Genomic DNA, 19,260 nt, shown 5'->3' with positions numbered 1-19,260 from the left:
CCTAAATTATTAAGAGTAACCGCTTACGTTATTCGATTTGCCTACAACTGTCGTAGAATAACCCGCTCTGATAACTCCGAACAATCCATAGCTCTAACAGTCGAAGATTATCGAAGAGCTCGATTATATTGGATACGAACTATCCAATCAGAAACCCTGTCAGCGGAATTAACGACACTGAGCAAAGGCAAAATGCCATCTCCGAAAAGTAAAGTGGCCGATCTAAACCCGTTTCTCGATTCTGACCACGTCATTCGAGTTGGTGGCCGATTACAAAATTCGAGCCTCTCATTTCAAGAAAAACATCCTATTCTATTAGCTCCTCATCCAATTGTAAGTCTTATAGTCCGTCATGTACACGCACAGTCTCTTCACGCCGGTGTACAACTGACACTCGCCACATTTCGCCAGCAGTACTGACTCCTCAAGGCTCGTTCAATCATTAAACAAACAATACACCAATGTGTCCCTTGTACTCGGGAACGAGCCGCAGTTCCCTCGCAGTTGATGGGCAATCTGCCCTCGCCTCGCATCTCAGTATCAGCTCGCTCATTTCTCCATTGCGGTACTGACTACGCAGGGCCGGTATTAACTCGCACTTCATCAGGACGAGGCATAGCCTCACGGAAAGGGTACATCGCTCTCTTTATCTGCCTAGCTACTCGAGCTATTCATCTTGAATTAGTCAGTGACTATTCAACTCCAGCATTTCTCAATGCTTTTTCGCGCTTCTGTGCTCGTAGAGGGTTATCGTCAAACATGTACTCTGACAACGGCACCACTTTCGCTGGCGCTGATACACAACTAACAAAAGCGTACCAAACTGCTCTTCGAGACCCAAATTTCTCGAATCAAACAGCCGCTGACGGTATTTCGTGGAAATTCATTCCACCCCATGCCCCGCACTTCGGAGGGATATGGGAATCAGGCGTCCGAAGCGTAAAGCATCACTTACGTCGCGTTCTCGGATCTCACACGTTAACTTTCGAAGAATTCACTACGCTTCTCTGTCGTATAGAAGCTTGTCTTAATTCTAGGCCAATCGCGCCTCTCAAGGATACGGTGGACAACTATGAACCACTAACCCCATGGCATTTTTTAATCGGATCTGCCCTTACATTAAACCCAGAACCTTCCTTATTGTCAATCAATGAAAATCGGCTATCGCGATGGCAGTTACTTCGACAATTAACCGAAAAATTTTGGAAAGTCTGGCAGACTGATTATATTAATACGTTGCAGCAACGAAACAAATGGAAGAAAATGCAACCTTCTATTGAAGTCGGCAAGATGGTTCTAGTAAGAAATCCTTTACTCCCGCCCTGTAAATGGGAACTCGGTCGGGTAACAAAATGTCATAAAGGATCTGATGGTCTAGTGCGCGTCGTTACGATACGAACCGCTCGATCGGAGTACAAGCGACCCTTAGAGAAACTTTGTATGCTTCCAATCGAAACTGCCTCGTCAGCCTCCGACGAACTCGAAGAAAACGACCAGCTAAAGCTAAATTAAAAATTGTCTCTCTTATCAAAAGTAATAATCCGTTAGCTTGTACGCCGTACTCATTCACTATTCAACAGGCGCTAGCTCTTACTTCTTTATGCGACAATAAAGATCATTGCTCAGGACACGAGTCCTCATGGCGGGCGGCGATTTCTTAATCTAAACTGCGAATCGCTCAAACCAACAAATTGTTTACCAAAGCTAAAAATATATTTCGAAACTACCGTTTCGAGGCGGGCGGTATGTTTAAGATTCATAGCGAATCTAACACGACAGATAAAGCCCTAAACGGATCGATGGCGCCATCAATGCGTGATAAGGGGCACCTCGATCCATATCTGCTATCTTTATTGCGCCAGGCGCCAGGACCTTCACGGCCGCGACGCGTGATCGTGTCCTGGCCAATAATCGCGTCGCGAAATCACGCGATATTACGTGCTAATCTCCGATAGGCTCAATCCGATCGTACGACTCTTCGCGAAATCCTTGACCGTAAGGGATGCTCCGCCGTCGTGGTAGTCGCTCTCAGATCAGCTCAATAGTCTGTCGTTCATAAAACTCTCTGGAGCTCCGCTCTCGCGATATCTCAACGAGTCCGTACTCGCAATTTTCATTACGTGCTCGAATTCAAGTGAAGTCTGGACAGTTCGGAAGTATCTTACAAAAAGAACAAGTGATCGGATTGTGCCGCGGAAATTCCACAACGCGCGCAGTTACATTCCGCAAGAATCGGTCCGCGGGGCGCGAGTGCATAGTAGCTACGAGTGCCTCTATTCTTTTGAACGTTGAGTCACTTTCCTGTGACCTCGGACTCCACCACGGTGAACAGTATCGCGGTCTCGCTCTATCTCAAGAGTCGATCTGCTGTCTCGCTCACTCACGGCGAAAAGTATAGCGGTCTCGCTCTATCTCAAGAGTCGATCCGCTGTCTCGCTCGCTCTCACGACCAATGTTGCGACCACGCTCGCGCTAAAGTACTCCGAAATAATTAATGTAATATTGTGAACTTGTGACGATAACTTTTTTGTGAAAAACGACTATCTGCGTGTTAATAAACTGTTTTTTTTTGTGAATGAATTACTAGTTAATTGGAGTTACTTCCTTCTCACTCCTCCTTTCCCGATATCCTGTCGGATATGTTCCGGTGTTCAACGTGCGGAGCAATCCCGCACACAATTTAAATAAATTAATTTAAATGATGTTTATAAATTATTGTTTTAATATTTGATTAAATTTTATAAATATTTATTCTAAAAATAATAAAAAATAAATAATGTGGTGGAAAATATAATTAAATAAATGACGGAAAATATAATTAAATAAATATAAATAGATTCGAATTTTTTCGTTTTCAAGAGGATTATTTGAGTACATAAAATTGAACGAAATTATTTTTCTATCAACTGGATAGCTAACCACCAAAAAAATGAAAAAAGAAACAACTATAAAATAGTTCTTTTTAGTAATTTATATAATTAAATATAAAACTTACTTATATAATTTTGAGACGTATTTAGGTCACTTAATTCTATAAATTCGGGTTTAAGACGAATAATATTAGTAGGTTCGTATTTTCCTAAATTAGAAACAACAGTGTGCTTCTAATATGAAGTTCAAATGGGACATTCCCATTATTAAAGGCTGCAATTTTAGGTACTCGGGTTTGAACACCATCAAGATGGACTATCTGAAAAATTAATTCTGGTTTTTAATATAATTTAATTATATTTAATTATATTTATATTAGTTATATTTAATATTCTAGATTTTTTTATATGTATTATGCATAGTTATATACGGGTTGATCAAAAAACCATGCAATTAAAATTTAAAAAATTCCTAAACCAAATTTGAGACGAAAAATTTATATAATACATGTACTGAATAATATTAATGTTGCATGTATATAAATATTTTGTCGTTTAGTTTCATTTAATTTAGATGAGATACGACACTCATGATTTACTTAAAAATGTTTAATATCATTTAATTTGAATAACTGTACATTCGTAAATTTAATACTATTACGTTATATGCATCATCACAGCTGTTTGTTTTAATTCATTCAAACCTAACCAATTATATTATATACTCTACATTCAAATGTGTAAAAACTGTCAACGATCAAACACTACGAAGCATGCGGCATGATCAGCGAAAGAACCTATGGAAAGAACCAATCAGTACCGCGGAATAAAGGCAACAATACACTTCGAGACTTTCGAGATGACTTCGATACATTCGAGAATCAATCCTAGTTAGCCAAGTCTGCTCGAACAGATTTCGCCAAGTGCTTGCTAAAAATTGTTGTCAGCAAAAAGGCTACAATTTTGCTACAAGAGTTGTTATTACTTGATTAAGCTGGCAGATTGGCGGCAAAAACCGAGCAAAGCTTGCTGACAGAATCCGACAACAAATTGGCGGCAAAAAGCAAGCGAAACTTGCTGCATTACTTGACGTCAAATTGGCGGCAAAAACCAAGCAAGATCTGCGCGCACAAAATTTGACGTCAAGTTGGCGGCAAAACCCGAGCAAAATCTGTGCAGGAAAATCTGATGACAAATTGTCAACAAAAAGCAAGCAAAGCTTGCTGCATGACTTAACGTCAAATTGACAGCAAAAACCGAGCAAGATCTGCGCGCATAATTTGACGGCAGATTGATGGCAGAAACCGAGCAGAACCTGCATAATCGGTATTTAGATGCCTTGATTCAATAGTTCCTTCGCTTTCCGCTACGCGATGCGCGCTTTCTCGCAATCAAATTTCTGTTAGAAGTAGATATAAAGCCTGCTAATGGCTATTAATAAAAGATCAAAAGTATATTTCTATTGGTTTAATCTTTGATATCTCATACAAGCCTAATATGAGAATATTAAACTGATTAGAATCAACAGGATAAATGGAAAATTATCCTATTTGAAGCATAAAGCAAGAGTTAATTATCATATAAATTATGCCTCAATTTTATAAATTTAATTTAATTATTTTCACAATTTACTTTCTTATTAATTTAATTAAGTTGAAAGAGAATTTGCTACGTGAGATATAACTACGATATAACATTACATTTTATAGTTATTTATGAAAAGAAAATTATAATTTACCAATAAAACTTATTCTGTAATATTAAATTTTATTGCACTTTGGTCAAAAGCAGATCATGCTCGGTTTCTACCGTCAATATGCTGTCAGATTGCGCGCGCGCAGATCTTGCTCGGTTTTTGCCGACAATTTGACGTCAACATGTCAGCAAGCTTTGCTCGGGTTTTGTCACCAATTTGCTGTCAGGTTATGTCAGCAAGGTTTGCTAGCAAAACACGAGCTTAATGCGGACACAGATGGCTATGGATTTGGTGTGGAATTTTGATTAAATTTGCTGCTAATTTGCACGCAATTTGTTAACATTTTGCTTATTGGGATAACATGCCTTTTTTAGAAATGAATTTTACATCTAAATACAGCGTATTTATTAAATATTTTCTTTTTTAAGTTGTGGCAATCAGGTATAAAACTGCATTTTATATAATGAGTAAATAATTTTTCTAATTGTGTTTTAATATTTTTTGTTTGTGTAAATGTTTTTTTTTTTTGGAATTCTCGGAATGTATATTCCATTTGTAGAAACATGTTAAATGTTATTCTGTTAACATAAAATAACGCATTTTTATTGTACCCGGTAAAAAATTTTTCATATATTATATAATTAGACAAAACTGATTATATCTAGTTAACATATATAATACAAACTTATATATCAATTTTGTCCATATAAAAACAGATATGCTTATGTATAAATGGATATGAATATATATATATTTGTATATTATTATATAAAGGTATATTTTTATAATGAAAGTAACAAATATAGGTTTTTTGTTTTTTATTGTGGCGTGCTTGTTACAAATTATTTACTAAGTGTTACATCGCATTTTTATTGTCTTACATTTAACTAGATACAGTACAATATCCTTTGTATATATATATATATATATATATATATATATATATATATATATATATAATCACGTGTGTGTATATATATATATATATATATATATATATATGTATATATATATGTATATATATATATTGATTTCCGACATTCACCCGACATAAAAAAAAATTATATTCGTGTATATTTATTTCGAAATTTTATTACTTTTTTTAACTACGTTTGTTTTTTAAGATGCAGCCTATATGATGATTCTATCTGAAAATTAGCGTTTTTTGTAATGGATTAAATGTTTTCTCGTATTTGAAAAACACACTTAGCTTGGTGGAACTCGAACTCGGGACCTCTGGATCGTGAGCCAACTGCCTTACGTGGTAGACTACTTCTTCATTTAATTTAAGTGTTATATATTATCTACATATGTCATAACTAGCGCAAATATATAATTTTCCATAAATTATTTTAAGAACAAAATTTATCATTAAGAAACAAATTCAGTTTTAAGAAAGCAATAAAATTTCGAAATAAATATACGAATATAATTTTTTTTTAATGTCAGGTCAATGTCGGACACCAGTTGTCGCGGTATTGCCAACGTCGATCCGAGAGTCGGTATCGGGCAAAAGTCGGCTAACCTTGCTTGAGCCGACGTCGCGCCGCGATCGAATAGTGACAGTCGGTCATATATATACAGGGTGAGCCATTTTAATTAACGCACGCAATTATTTCGGAGACAAAGCATTTTAGAGAAAAATGTTTCAGACAAAAGTTTTATGGTTTCGAGGGGGCCATAAGATGGTATCATTGGTTTGACCTTGAAGAGTTATTTGAAGGTCACATGAAGGTCACCTTCAATTTCTTAAATGGAACCTACTATTTGTCATTACCTATTCTTGTAGCTTATCTTGAGAGCTTTCCAAAACACTATAATTAAGTACCTTTTCGTTAAGTACTTTTTGAGTTATGAGGCTTGAAATAATTTCTTAATTTTACATAAACCGTAAAATATCTTGTAAAATATTCATTTTTCGATTATCTTACGTTAATACTTTTACGTACAAAATAACGAGAGGAATCAACTAGTGTAAAGAAAACACATAGTTGTTTTGAAGAAAAAATATATAATTTGCTATTAACAATTCCATATTTTTTCTTAAAAACAACTATGTGTTTTCTTTACACCAATTGATTCCTCTCATTATTTTGTACGTAAAAGTATTAAGGTAAGATAATCGAAAAATGAATATTTTACAAGATATTTTACGGTTTATGTAAAATTAAGAAATTATTTCAAGCCTCATAACTCAAAAAGTACTTAACGAAAAGGTACTTAATTATAGTGTTTTGGAAAGCTCTCGAGATAAGCTACAAGAGTGTGCAAAAATATATAGGGTATTCCATTTAAAAAAATTGAAGTGACCTTCACGTGACCTTCAAATGACTCTTCAAGGTCAAACCAATGGTACCATCTTATGGCCCCTTTGAAACCAAACAACTTTTGCCTGAAACATTTTTTTCTAAAATGCACCGTTTGTGAGATATTTAGGGGTTTCCACACTTTTGACAAACCCTGTATATGGTATTGTGTAGTATTGTGAAAATTGCAATGTTATGATAGGACGTGGAAATCAATCATTCACTCTCATGGAAGTTATAAAATAATTGGTTGCCGCGTCTTTTCTGCATCTAATAGGCAGAAGCCTTCAAGTCGCTATTTTATGTATTTCTTGAAGTTATAAAATTATTGTTTGATATTTGCCTAATAAGATTAAAATAAAACACTTTGTATAAAACATATTATTGAATTTGTCTTTAAATTCTCTTTATAATAAAATCAAGAGACATGGTAATCTCTTCTAAAAAATATAATAACTTTTTCTGCAACCTTTTTATTGCAATTTATCGCATTTGAAGGTATCCATTTATACTAAATTATTATTATTAAGATACAAGACGTTTTAATTTTCTGCACAGAATTAGGTTCAAGATTGACGGCGACTTTTGAAGAAGAGCGACTTTTCAAGCGGAGGTAAGTTAATTTTAATTTCAAAAATCGCAAAGGCTGCTGTGCGCCTGTAAAAAACGGCTGCTGTGCGCTAATACAGAGCTGCTGTGCGCCTGTAAGAAACGGCTGCTGTGCGCCGATACAGAGCTGCTGTGCGCCTGTAAGAAACGGCTGCTGTGCGCCGATACAGAGCTGCTGTGCGCCTGTAAAAAACGGCTGCTCTGTGCCGATACAGAACTGCTGTGCGTCGTAATAAAATTGTACATTGATATAGAGCAACTGCCTAGAGAGCAGTTTGTTGCATATTTTAAAATAAAAAGGTTACATCTAATAATTATTTATTTATATTGTATTTATATAAAATGTTTACAAACACAAAGAATATATCTCTGCCATCTAGAGAAAAAGATATAATTGTTCGAGGTGACTGGTTAACTGACATACATTCTGTCAAAATATAACCAAGACTGAGTCAATAAAAACAACACAAATCAATTAATCATCAAAATTTATTTTGTCTCCTTCAAAATAGGCTCCATTTGAAGCGATACATTTTTTCCAACGAACAATTCAGTCATCCATACATTTTTTATAGGCATATTCCGGGATCGCCTTCAGTTCTCTCAGCGAATTTTCTTTTATGTCTTGAATCGACTCAAAACGGGTCCCACGAAGTGGTAATTTGAGTTTCGGAAATAGGAAAAAGTCGCAGGGTGCCATATCTGGAGAATACGGTGCTTGCTCGATCATATTGGTAGCGTTTTTGGTCAAAAAGTCGCTCACAAGGATGGATTTGTGAGATGGTGCGTTATCGTGGTGCAAAATCCAAGAGTTGTTCTGCCACAATTCCGATCTTTTTCGGCGGATACTCTCCCTCAAACGCTTCATAACGCTTAAATAATATTGTTTATTCACTGTTTGACCCACCGGAAGAAATTCCGAGTGAACAATACCACGAATATCGAAAAAAACAGTGAGCAAAACCTTGACTTTTGAGCGACTCTGACGTGGTTTTTTCGGTTTTGGTTCATTTGAGTGGCACCATTTCGATGCCTGTTGGCTTGTTTGCATGTCATACTCGTAGACCCAAGTCTCGTCACCTGTGATGATGCGTTCCATGAATGTGGGGTCCGAATTGACTCGTTCTAACATGTCTGCAGCAACTCTTTTGCGATGCTCCATTTGAAGAAAATTCAGCTCTTTCGGAACAAGCCGTGCTGCGACGCGTCTCATGCACAAAACATCGACTAAAATGTGGCGAACTGATTCGTGAGAGATGGATAGTTCTTGTGAAAGCTCTCTCAAACTATAGTGACGATTTTCGAGCACCATTTTCTTCACTAAGTCGATGTTTTCTTCAGTAACTACCGTTGCAGGCCGTCTCGGATGAGGCAAGTTTTCAACAACTTCACGGCCCTCTTTGAACGCTCTGTACCACTCAAATGCTCTTGTTCTCGATATTACAGAGTCCCCGTAGGCTTTCTCCAACATTTTCAACGCGTCCGAACAAGAAATTCCGTTCGCAACACAAAATTTCAAACAAACTCTTTGCTCAATATTTTTTTCCATAGTAAAATTCGCCGATAGCACTTGAGGTTAACTAATGTCTTTGGCTGCTGATAACAAACTAGTTGACAGATGACGCTCAAACTCAGCGTCAAAATAGATGACAGGTGTACCAACATAGGAAAACAAAATTTTTAAGAAACCATTAACGCGGGCCGTTTGAATGACTCAGTCCCGGTTATATTTTGACAGAATGTACATATGGACCATTTCGGTTATCTCTTACAAAATTATTCAGATTATAGACCTGTTGAAACCTGGCGAGTGCAATGCCTTGATAGGATTCAACCTATGCCAGTAGATAAAAAACATATACAAATATTACATAGTTCATCAGGTCCATATGATGGACATTGGGTTTGTAGCTATTATGACAAAAAGAACATGTTTATTTATGATTCATTAAATTATAAGAAGCTACATAAACATCACGAACAATTCTTTAAAAAATTATTCCCAACATATGATTTTAAAAAGCACCCTGTCAAGTTCCCAACAGTACAGCATCAACCAAATAGTAACGATTGCGGTGTTTTTGCAATAGCTTTTGCAATTTCATTATTATTTAATATTAAACATGAAAAAGTGACATATGATCATAGTTTAATGCGTTCGCATTTGATAAAAATTTTTGAATCTAATGTAATCGAGCATTTTCCACAAGATAAACGTTATACTTTTCAAAAAATACTCCCATTAGCAGTAGTTAAAGCGAGAGAAGCTGAAGCAATTCGTATAAGTACGATACGTCAATATAAGACAAAGCAACAAAAATTGAATCGTTTGGAAAAAGTTGATAATAGTCATTCTGAGAAAAAATTACATAATAATCAATTATTAATATTAACGGACAATACGCCAAAAGAATTTATACAAATAACGAATGACAGTAAAAAAATAAGTAATATTGAAGAATTTATAAAACTAACAAATAATTTTAAAGAAACAAATGATATTGAAGAAATAAATATTCCAAAAGAATGTGTACAAATAACAAATGACAGTGAAAAAACAAATAGTATTAAAGAATTTATAAAAACAAATAATATTAAAGAAACTAATAATATTGAAGAAATAAATAATATTGAAGAATTTATAAAAAACATCAAATAATATTAAAGAAACAAATAACATTGAAGAATTTATAAAAACAACAAATAATATTGAAAAAATAAATGATGTTAAAGAAACTGATAAGTATTTTCAAAATAAGCATTATATTAAAAATTACACCGGTTACAAAATTATTGATAATAATAATGATTTACGTAGTAACAATAAAATAAGTAAAATCAAAATTTACCAACCAATCTATGCAAACAAAGATTCTAAAAATAAATGTACTAAGAAACGTTTTCGATGTGAAGATACTGTCCAATTAGAAGTTAATATAAAAAAACAATGTGTGCAAGATTTAGAAAGTTCTCTTATACATTATACTAAAAATTTAGAAAATAATCGAGCTAAAAAACGACGTCCATGCGACAACAAGATTTAAAAATCAACCGCGCTAAACAACGGTATAGATATAAAAAGAATTTAGAAGATAGACGCGCTAAGAAAAGAAAGCGATATGAACAAAATGTAGAACATAATCGCGCTAAGGAACGGTATCGATATGATCAGAATATAGAAAATAAACGCGCTAGGAAACGGGATTTATATAAACAGAATATTGTAAAACAACGTGCACAAAAACGTAAACGCTATTCCATAAACACTCAGCAAGAACGAGATAGACAAAAAGGATTAGATCCTGATCGCAAATGGCTTTACAACAGACGATATTATTAAAAAAGTAAAAAATCTGTACTTGTTATAAAAAATCACGATGTTGGAAAAAAAGTTATTAAAAAATATAATTATTTATTATACATACTTAAATAATAATTATTTATTATAATTAGAAATAGTTATTATTTATAATAAATAATTAATTTTTTAAGTATGTCATTATACGTTTCATGTTTTCTACCGCATTCGCAATGCGAAGGTTTTAGCCGATCGTTCGTCTTATCTCGCGTCAATCACGCGCCACGCGCAAGTCGTTTGTTAGATGTCGCCTGTCGCATTTCTGGCAACATAACTCTTGTGGTCGCGCAGTCTCCGCGGTCCGTCGCTTCGCGTCGAGTCATGTGTTGTTTGCATTCGCGTTTCTTTGAAAGTAATTTTTGGTATCGATAAATCAATAGTGAGTGAATAAACAGTAAACTCGTTATCGTGTAATCTGTATTGTGTCAATCGAGTGTGAGATTAATAATCGAAAAAATTTCGATGTGTCGCGCATCTCTAGCAATCATAACCGTGCAGCAGATAACAACAATACATAGCATGAAGATTCGCTACGCTGCTACAAGGTGAGTGAGCAAGTGAGTAAGCAGGTGAGTGAGTGAGTGAGTGACCGAGAGAGTGTGAGTGAGAGACCGAATGAGAGAGTGTATGAGTGTTGCGTAAAAGAGAGAAAGAGAGCGAGAAAAAAGTGCGTGCGTGTGTATGAATGTCTGTCCCTCCTACCCTCCCTCTCTCTCTCTTTCTCTCTCTCTCTTACGCTCACACTCCGCCATACACACATCGCGTGTAGCAATCAGCTGATTGCAACGTCGGACGGCCGGCGATCCGGAACAACTTTTCATTATTAAAATAACGTTATTTTAAGGAACACGTATTTCTGACGTAATTCTAAGACATTTTCTTCTTTACCAAAATTTTATTTAAAGCATAATTTTATGTTATAAGATAAAATAGTTAGCGACTCATGCGGTGATAATCACCCGTCGGGCGGTCAGCTGCGCCCGCGCTCGCGGCACGCCGCGCCGCTCCTGCCTGCCTTCTGTACCCGACGCGTGATTTACTAACTATTTTTGCTCATAATTCAAAAACTACGCTTCAAATCAAATTTTGGTAAAGGAAAAATTGTCTTAGAATGGTGTCAGGAATACGTCATTTTAAAGACATAACGTTTTTCAGGATCGCCCTGTATATGTACTTATTGTGCAGGTAAAGGGCCTAGGGGGATAAGCATGTAAAAGTTGCCCCCGCCCGTATCAAGTCGAGATTGGCATCATAGATTGGCATCTATGTGTCTAAAAAATCCTGTAAATATCAACCTTAAAATTACATTTTTGTAGGAGTTATGGAGAGGGAAAGCAAAATCAAAAAAGTGATTTTTTTCGAAAACGACTGAACCGATTTTGATGAAAAAAATATATGTTATGAACATCAACAAGACTATTTTAAGAATAAATGAAAAAAAAAAATTCTGACCAAAAATACGAATAAAAAAAATTTTTGAATATTTCAAAATTTTTTTTGAGGTTATGTTTTAGAGATACACCTCCAATTTTTTTTTTTTAATCTTAAAATGTCTGCTTTAACATCTATTTTTTCCAAATTTTTCGTAGAGGTACTTCATGGCGAAAAATGATGAAAATCATGCATGCGGCGCGGTACCACGCTTTCACAGAACACTCTCGCTCCAGGCGCGTATATCGAATGTTCTAGTCTGGTTAGTATGCTGGATTCTTGAATTATTTTACGACAAAGTTAGTAAAAATTTAGATTTTATTTTTACTTGTACGTTTATTTTAAGCGCCTTTCGAAAAAGTTAAGTTTTAGTGAAATTATGATTTCTGTAACGATACCTACGTGATTCATCAGATCAGATGAAATAATTGAAAATCTATTTCGTGAAAAACGGTTAAAGAGAATGTTAACATTTTATGTATATAAAGTATTTAAATAATATCGTCAGTTCGTCAGATCTGCAGTTAGTCTATAAAAATAAGTGTCCAGAATTCACTATGAAAAGGATGCAGTACGGTTTTGAACTCCTTATCGGAGTGCTTTGTTAGTGTGAGTCCCCTCGCCTCTCACAAATCGGGGTGCTTTTTTAGTCTGAGTCCCCTCGCCTTTCAGAAAACCGGGTACTTTTTATAGGAGTTGAGATTATTATTTTTTTAATCTTCATCACTATCACTCTCAATTACTGGAATGTAATTGTTTTTCTTGAATACTTCGCTGAGTATTTCGGCCGGTTTGAAAATTTTTGATAAATACCTAGCATGAGATAAATAATACACCACTGCAGCAATATGGGAGCAACAACCAACAGACCATTTGCCATTGGCACATTCACATGTGTAATGTGTCAAACCAGAAACACCAACACTGTTAGGTTTATATCTTAAGAAGCATCGATATGCTGTTCGAGAAATATGACGAGATGGAACTTTCAATTTGAGTACATTTGACTGATCTTTAACATACTCAATTTTTAGTTTACCATCTTTGTCAACCATTTCTGCCAAATATGATATGGCTTGACCGAGTTGGTATGAACCGGTGAATAAGATTTTCAAATCTCTTTCTGTCATTTCTACTAACTTTGTCGTAAAATAATTCAAGAATCCAGCATACTAACCAGACTAGAACATTCGATATACGCGCCTGGAGCGAGTGTGCTGTGAAAGCGTGGTACCGCGCCGCATGCATGATTTTCATCATTTTTCGCCATGAAGTACCTCTACGAAAAATTTGGAAAAAATAGATGTTAAAGCAGACATTTTAAGATTTAAAAAAAAAAAATTGGAGGTGTATCTCTAAAACATAACCTCAAAAAAAATTTTGAAGAATTCAAAAATTTTTTTGACTCGTATTTTTGGTCAGAATTTTTTTTTTTTAATTTATTCTTAAAATAGTCTTGTTGATGTTCATAACATATATTTTTTTCATCAAAATCGGTTCAGTCGTTTTCGAGAAAAATCACCTTTTTGATTTTGCTTTCCCTCTCCATAACTCCTACAAAAATGCAATTTTAAGGTTGATATTTACAGGATTTTTTAGACACATAGATGCCAATCTATGATGCCAATCTCGACTTGATACGGGCGGGGGCAACTTTTACATGCTTATCCCCCTAGGCCCTTTCGGAAAGGCGTAATGCCCGCATACTGCATTTTGAATAATCTCTTTACACAAGATGTGCCCGAAGCAATATCATCTCTTAACACATTTGAAAAAATTCTTATACAGAGAGCTAAAGCATTTCAAACTGTCGTCAAAATGGGAACTGTTATTAATAAAAAATTGCCTCAAAGGCAAATGGTACAAAAAGTTAAAGGCAGAACATTTCATTTACCACTTCCGTTACAGGAGACATTGAAGAAATTATGCTTGGATACTGATCCAATAAATGTTAATAACGAATTATATATTTTAGTTAGAAGTATCCCGAATAAATCAAAGATTATTTGGGAAGAAATGGTTAATGTTAAAAAAGTTTTTGACACTTTAATATGGTTAAAGGACAACAATTCTTTATACTCTAACATTATATTGCCAAATGATCATAATAAATTGAACATTTTAGAACAATTAAAAAATTCAGAATTTCAAGTGGAAGAGACAGAAGCGATATTAGATGACGAACCTGACAATGAGATATTAGATAATTCAATAGATGAGACGAAAAATGGTGTCGAAAATATATTAGACAATCAACATAAGGCAATGTTAACTCAAGTTACAGATGAAAAAGATGGTTATTATGAAGAATACACTATCTATCCCTTATATGAAAAGAAAGCAAATAAAACTTCTACAGAATTGTACCAAATGTTAAAAGTTGAAAATGCACCTTTGGATAATCGTGAAAAAGATTTAGATTTAATGTGTTTTCCAGATTTATATCCTTTTGGTATTAATGGACAACGTGAAAGTAGAAAAGTGAAACTTCATGATCATGAATTTATTAAATGTCGTTTGACATCTAAACATCCAAAATACAGATTAAACCAACAATATTTATTTTATTTATTGAATGATGCCAATATTCGTCAGTTAAGACGTAGAATTTATCATAAATTGAATATAACTAATCCTCAAGATCGTTATATGGATGCAGAGTATTTAGAAGCATTGTCGAAAGAACAGTTGGAATCTGATCTAACAACAATATTTTCTACACTTCGAAATACGGAACAATATTGGCGTAAACCGAGAAGTAATCTAAAGTGTATGACGCAGCATTATGGACCTGCGACATGGTTTTTAACACTTAGTCCGAGTGAATGGTTATGGGAAGATTTAAGTGAATATATTCGTGAAGTAAATAAATGGCATGATGTTTCTTTAGTTAGCGAACTTATTGCTAAAGATCCTGTATCAACGTCCAGGTTTCTTGATAATAAGTTTCGGGCAATGCTCGATTTCATTAACTCCAAAGATCATCCAATTGGAGAAGTAACACACTATTTCTGGCGACGAGAATACCAAGGTAGAGGTATACAACATTTCCACTTATTAATTTGGATTAAAAATGCACCAATTTTCAATGAATCTACTGTTGAAGAAGTCTCTAAATTTATTTTACAACATATAAGCTGCAGAATGCCAGATGAAAATATTTCGCCATTATTGTACAAACGTGTTCATACGCATCAACGACATAAACACAACGATTATTGTCTTCGCTCTAAAAAAGTAGGCCGTAAAGTTATTCGTCGATGTCGTTTTGGATTTCCTCGTCCCGTTACTGAAACTTTTAACATGAGAGATGTAGCAACTTCAATAGCAGGTAGAAAACAATTGAAACAGAAAAGTAGGCTTTATGATCTTCCTCGAACGGAGAATGAAGTTAATATAAATGATTATAATCTTGTTCTTCTTACTGCATGGGAAGGTAATATGGATATACAATTTATTGGTGAAAAATCATCGCTGCTTACTTCATACATTACTAAATATATGAATAAAGCAGCAAAATGTGAGTTGTCTGATTCTATTCTTAATATTGAAAATAATAATAATAATAATAATAATAATAAGAAATTAGTGAGTCATCTTTGGAATATAAGTATGCGATTTGTGAATAATAGAGAATGTGGAGCTCTCGAAGCTGCTGATACATTGTTAGGTATTTCTTTGTATGGAACTGATCGAAATACAACTATCAGATGGTTAGATGTTAATCAAATACGACGTAAAAGATTAAAAAATTACAAGGAAATTGAAGCTCTTGATCCTGAATCTACAGATATATTTTATCCGTCTTTAATAGATGATCTTTATCCACATAGACCAAACGAATTAGAAAATATATCTCTTTATGAATTTGCACAGTGGTATGATGTCTCGAAGATCAAACCAAAAAATAAGTATGTTGAATATTATAAAATAGGTGATGGTAAATATCTTAAACGACGACAGCGTGGATATCTTATTGATCATTATAAAATTAATGTTAATACACAGCCGGAAAAGTATTTCTTTGCGTTATTACTTATGTTTAAACCATGGCGAAAATTAGACGATCTAAAAAACAGAGATACATATGCCGAATCGTTTCAGAAAGAAAAATTGCATCTTGTAGAAGCGTTACAATATCATGAAAAATTAGAAGAATTGCAAAAATCATTTGAAACTGCAAAACAGTTAGTTCAGCAGTGCCTAGATGACGATTTACAAAAACAACAGTCTCAGGATGATCCTGAAAATCCGATAGGTGTTCAAAATATAGAAGCTGGTGAAGCAATGCAAGATTTTAAGGATCTTGGTGATAAAGCGGTTCGAGAAATCGATATATCTGAAATGATAGCAAAATTAAATGCGGATCAAAAACGTGTATTCGATAAAGCTATCAATACTGTAAAGTCAGATGAATCAATATTGCGATTATATGTTAGCGGAGAAGGTGGTACTGGAAAAAGTTTCTTAATCAAGACTATTACATGCTGGATAAAACAAAATCTCAACAAAGATACTGCTGTAGCAGCACCTACTGGTATAGCAGCATTTAATATAGATGGTTTGACAATCCATAGATTGTTTCAATTACCCGTTGAACATGGTAATACTCCTAAGTATAAGCAACTATATGATCATGTATTGGAAGTTTTACGAGAACAGCTTAATAATGTTATTCTTTTTATAATTGATGAAGTGTCAATGATATCTAATTTGACTTTAATGTACATATATAAATCTTCGATTGTCTCAAATATTTGACACTAGTGATTGCGATGATGGTTGGTTTGGTCGAAAGCACATTCTTTTATTCGGAGATTTGCTTCAACTACCTCCCGTACGCGATGATCCTATTTTTAAACATTTATCAGATGAAAAAGTTGCTAAATATCTTGGTTCCATAAATGCGGTTAATTTATGGACTACATTATTTGAGTATGATGAATTGATAATCAATATGCGTCAGCAAGGAGATAACACTTATCGTGAGTTATTGTCAAGAATTCGTATCGGTTTATTAACAAAATCTGATGGTAAGATTCTCGAAAGTAAAAAAATTTGTTTTAAAGGTGATTCCTTCGAATCTAGACTAAACGAGTTATGTAATTTTATTAACAATCTATCATCAGACATCGTTTGTTTACTGCCCACTTGTCATATGTGTGATGTTCTCAATGATGCAATGTTAAGTCGCATTACTTCTAAAGAAATAATATTAGTTGCTGAAGATACAATTGAATGTATTCCATATCTAAAAAAGAAAGTATTAAAAGTATTATCAAATAATGATGATGATAATTCAAAAACAGCTGGGCTTTCGAAAATAATCATAATTAAAATTGGAGCGAAAATTATGATACGGCGTAATGTTGATGTTAGTTTGGGTCTTGTAAATGGTACAATTGCTAAAGTAATTTCAATTGTACAAGATAATGATGGTCAGGTAGAAAAAATTAAACTTCTTTTATCATCAGATTTAGAATATTTAATTGAAAGAGTAAGTGTTAAATTTGAGGTGGTAGATAGAGCATACGTTGTCAGAAAACAATTCCCAATATGTTTGAGTTACGGCATCACTATACATAAAAGCCAAGGATTGAGTTTGCAAAGTGCTATTATGGACATTGGTAATTCTGTGTTTAATTGTGGCCAAACTTATGTTGCATTATCGCGATTAACATCTCTAGAAGGATTACATTTAATTAATTTCGATCCTTCATCAGTAAGAGCTAATGAAGATGCAATTATTGAATATAATCGTCTAAAACAAATACATAAACCGAAAGTAGAAATGATTGCTATGTTGAAGGAACAATATTACAAAGTAAAAGATGTCTTATGGGTGATACCAAAAGTAATAGCTTCTGTTAAAAAATCAGGTTTAGATGAAAATGTTCGAAAAAGTACAGCTTGGGTCATGCATGGTTTTCAAAATACAGACAAGGTTTCATGCTATGCAAATGCAGTATTACAGTGTTTATTGAATTTAAATGCCATTAAGCAGCAATTGTCTAATTTTGATAAATCAAATATTTTACGTATGTTAATGCATCGATATGAAAATGGAATATGTAATTTAAATACATATGCAATACGACAATGTGTAGGAGAATATTTTTCAAGTCCTATAAAACGAAATGTATCTGATATTTTTATAGTTCTTTGTGAAAAATATGAATATATAGAGTTTAGTGAGGCATCAAATAACTTCTATTAGACGATGTAAAACTTGTGATAATACAAAAACTACTGTTGATAATAATATTATTATTTCCATTCCTATTAATAATTTAAAGAAGAAAACTTGTAATCTTAATGAATTATTAAATATTACGTTTTCACATTGGTATCAGTCGCATAATGAGACGTGTGAATATTGTACTGGAAATGATATAATAATCAAAAAAGAAATAATATTATCAAAAGAGATAGTTGTTATTCGTGTAATATTTTCATCACAGGACAATAAATTAACGAAAGCAACACAAAACTTCAATTTGAGTGCTATTCCAACAACTAAAGTATTAATAGATGGACATTTATATAAAGTCATGAATGCTATATTTTACTATGGTTCAAATATTGACGAAGGTCATTAAATAAGCATGTGTAGAGAAGAAACATCTAATATTTGGATTGAAGTTAATGATGCTCAAGTTAAAAAAAGGCAGTGGCCTAGAGGTGCTAAAGATGTTTATTTACTATCTTTACAGAAAATGTAGTAAATGATAAATATCAAATGTTATAAAATAAAGAAAAAAATTCCTTATTAAAATATATTTACATGTTTAACTTGATTAATACTTAATCATTTAATAATTGTATTTCGATCAGTTCTATGCAAAAAAAGGTGTTATGTATCAGCAATTTCATGAACAATGCTTAATATTCTGTACTATTTATGTATAAAAAATTTTAATGTGAAAGAGAAAGAGAAAGAGATTATCAATTATATATTTTTATTATTAAATAGAATATTTTTATTATTAA

At 33.6% G+C, this 19,260-nt stretch overlaps 1 protein-coding gene and 1 pseudogene across 1 annotated transcript; both read left to right on the top strand.

Annotated features, from left to right (window-relative positions):
• Positions 1 to 759: 759 nt before the first annotated feature.
• LOC145969847 (uncharacterized) lies at positions 760 to 1,512 on the top strand. Its single transcript, XM_083096126.1, has one exon. It carries the CDS (start codon positions 760 to 762, stop codon positions 1,510 to 1,512), a length of 753 nt encoding a protein of 250 aa, XP_082952252.1.
• A 12,453-nt stretch (positions 1,513 to 13,965) lies between these two features.
• Positions 13,966 to 18,992, top strand: LOC145969843 (uncharacterized; annotated as a pseudogene).
• The last annotated feature ends 268 nt before the right edge of the window (positions 18,993 to 19,260 follow it).

Source organism: Camponotus vicinus, unplaced genomic scaffold (assembly GCF_025532165.1).
Source record: "Camponotus vicinus isolate PSW18456_S1 unplaced genomic scaffold, iyCamVici1.0 SCAF_4, whole genome shotgun sequence".
Lineage (NCBI taxonomy): Eukaryota > Metazoa > Arthropoda > Insecta > Hymenoptera > Formicidae > Camponotus > Camponotus vicinus.
This window is presented reverse-complemented; position numbering and strand designations above follow the sequence as displayed.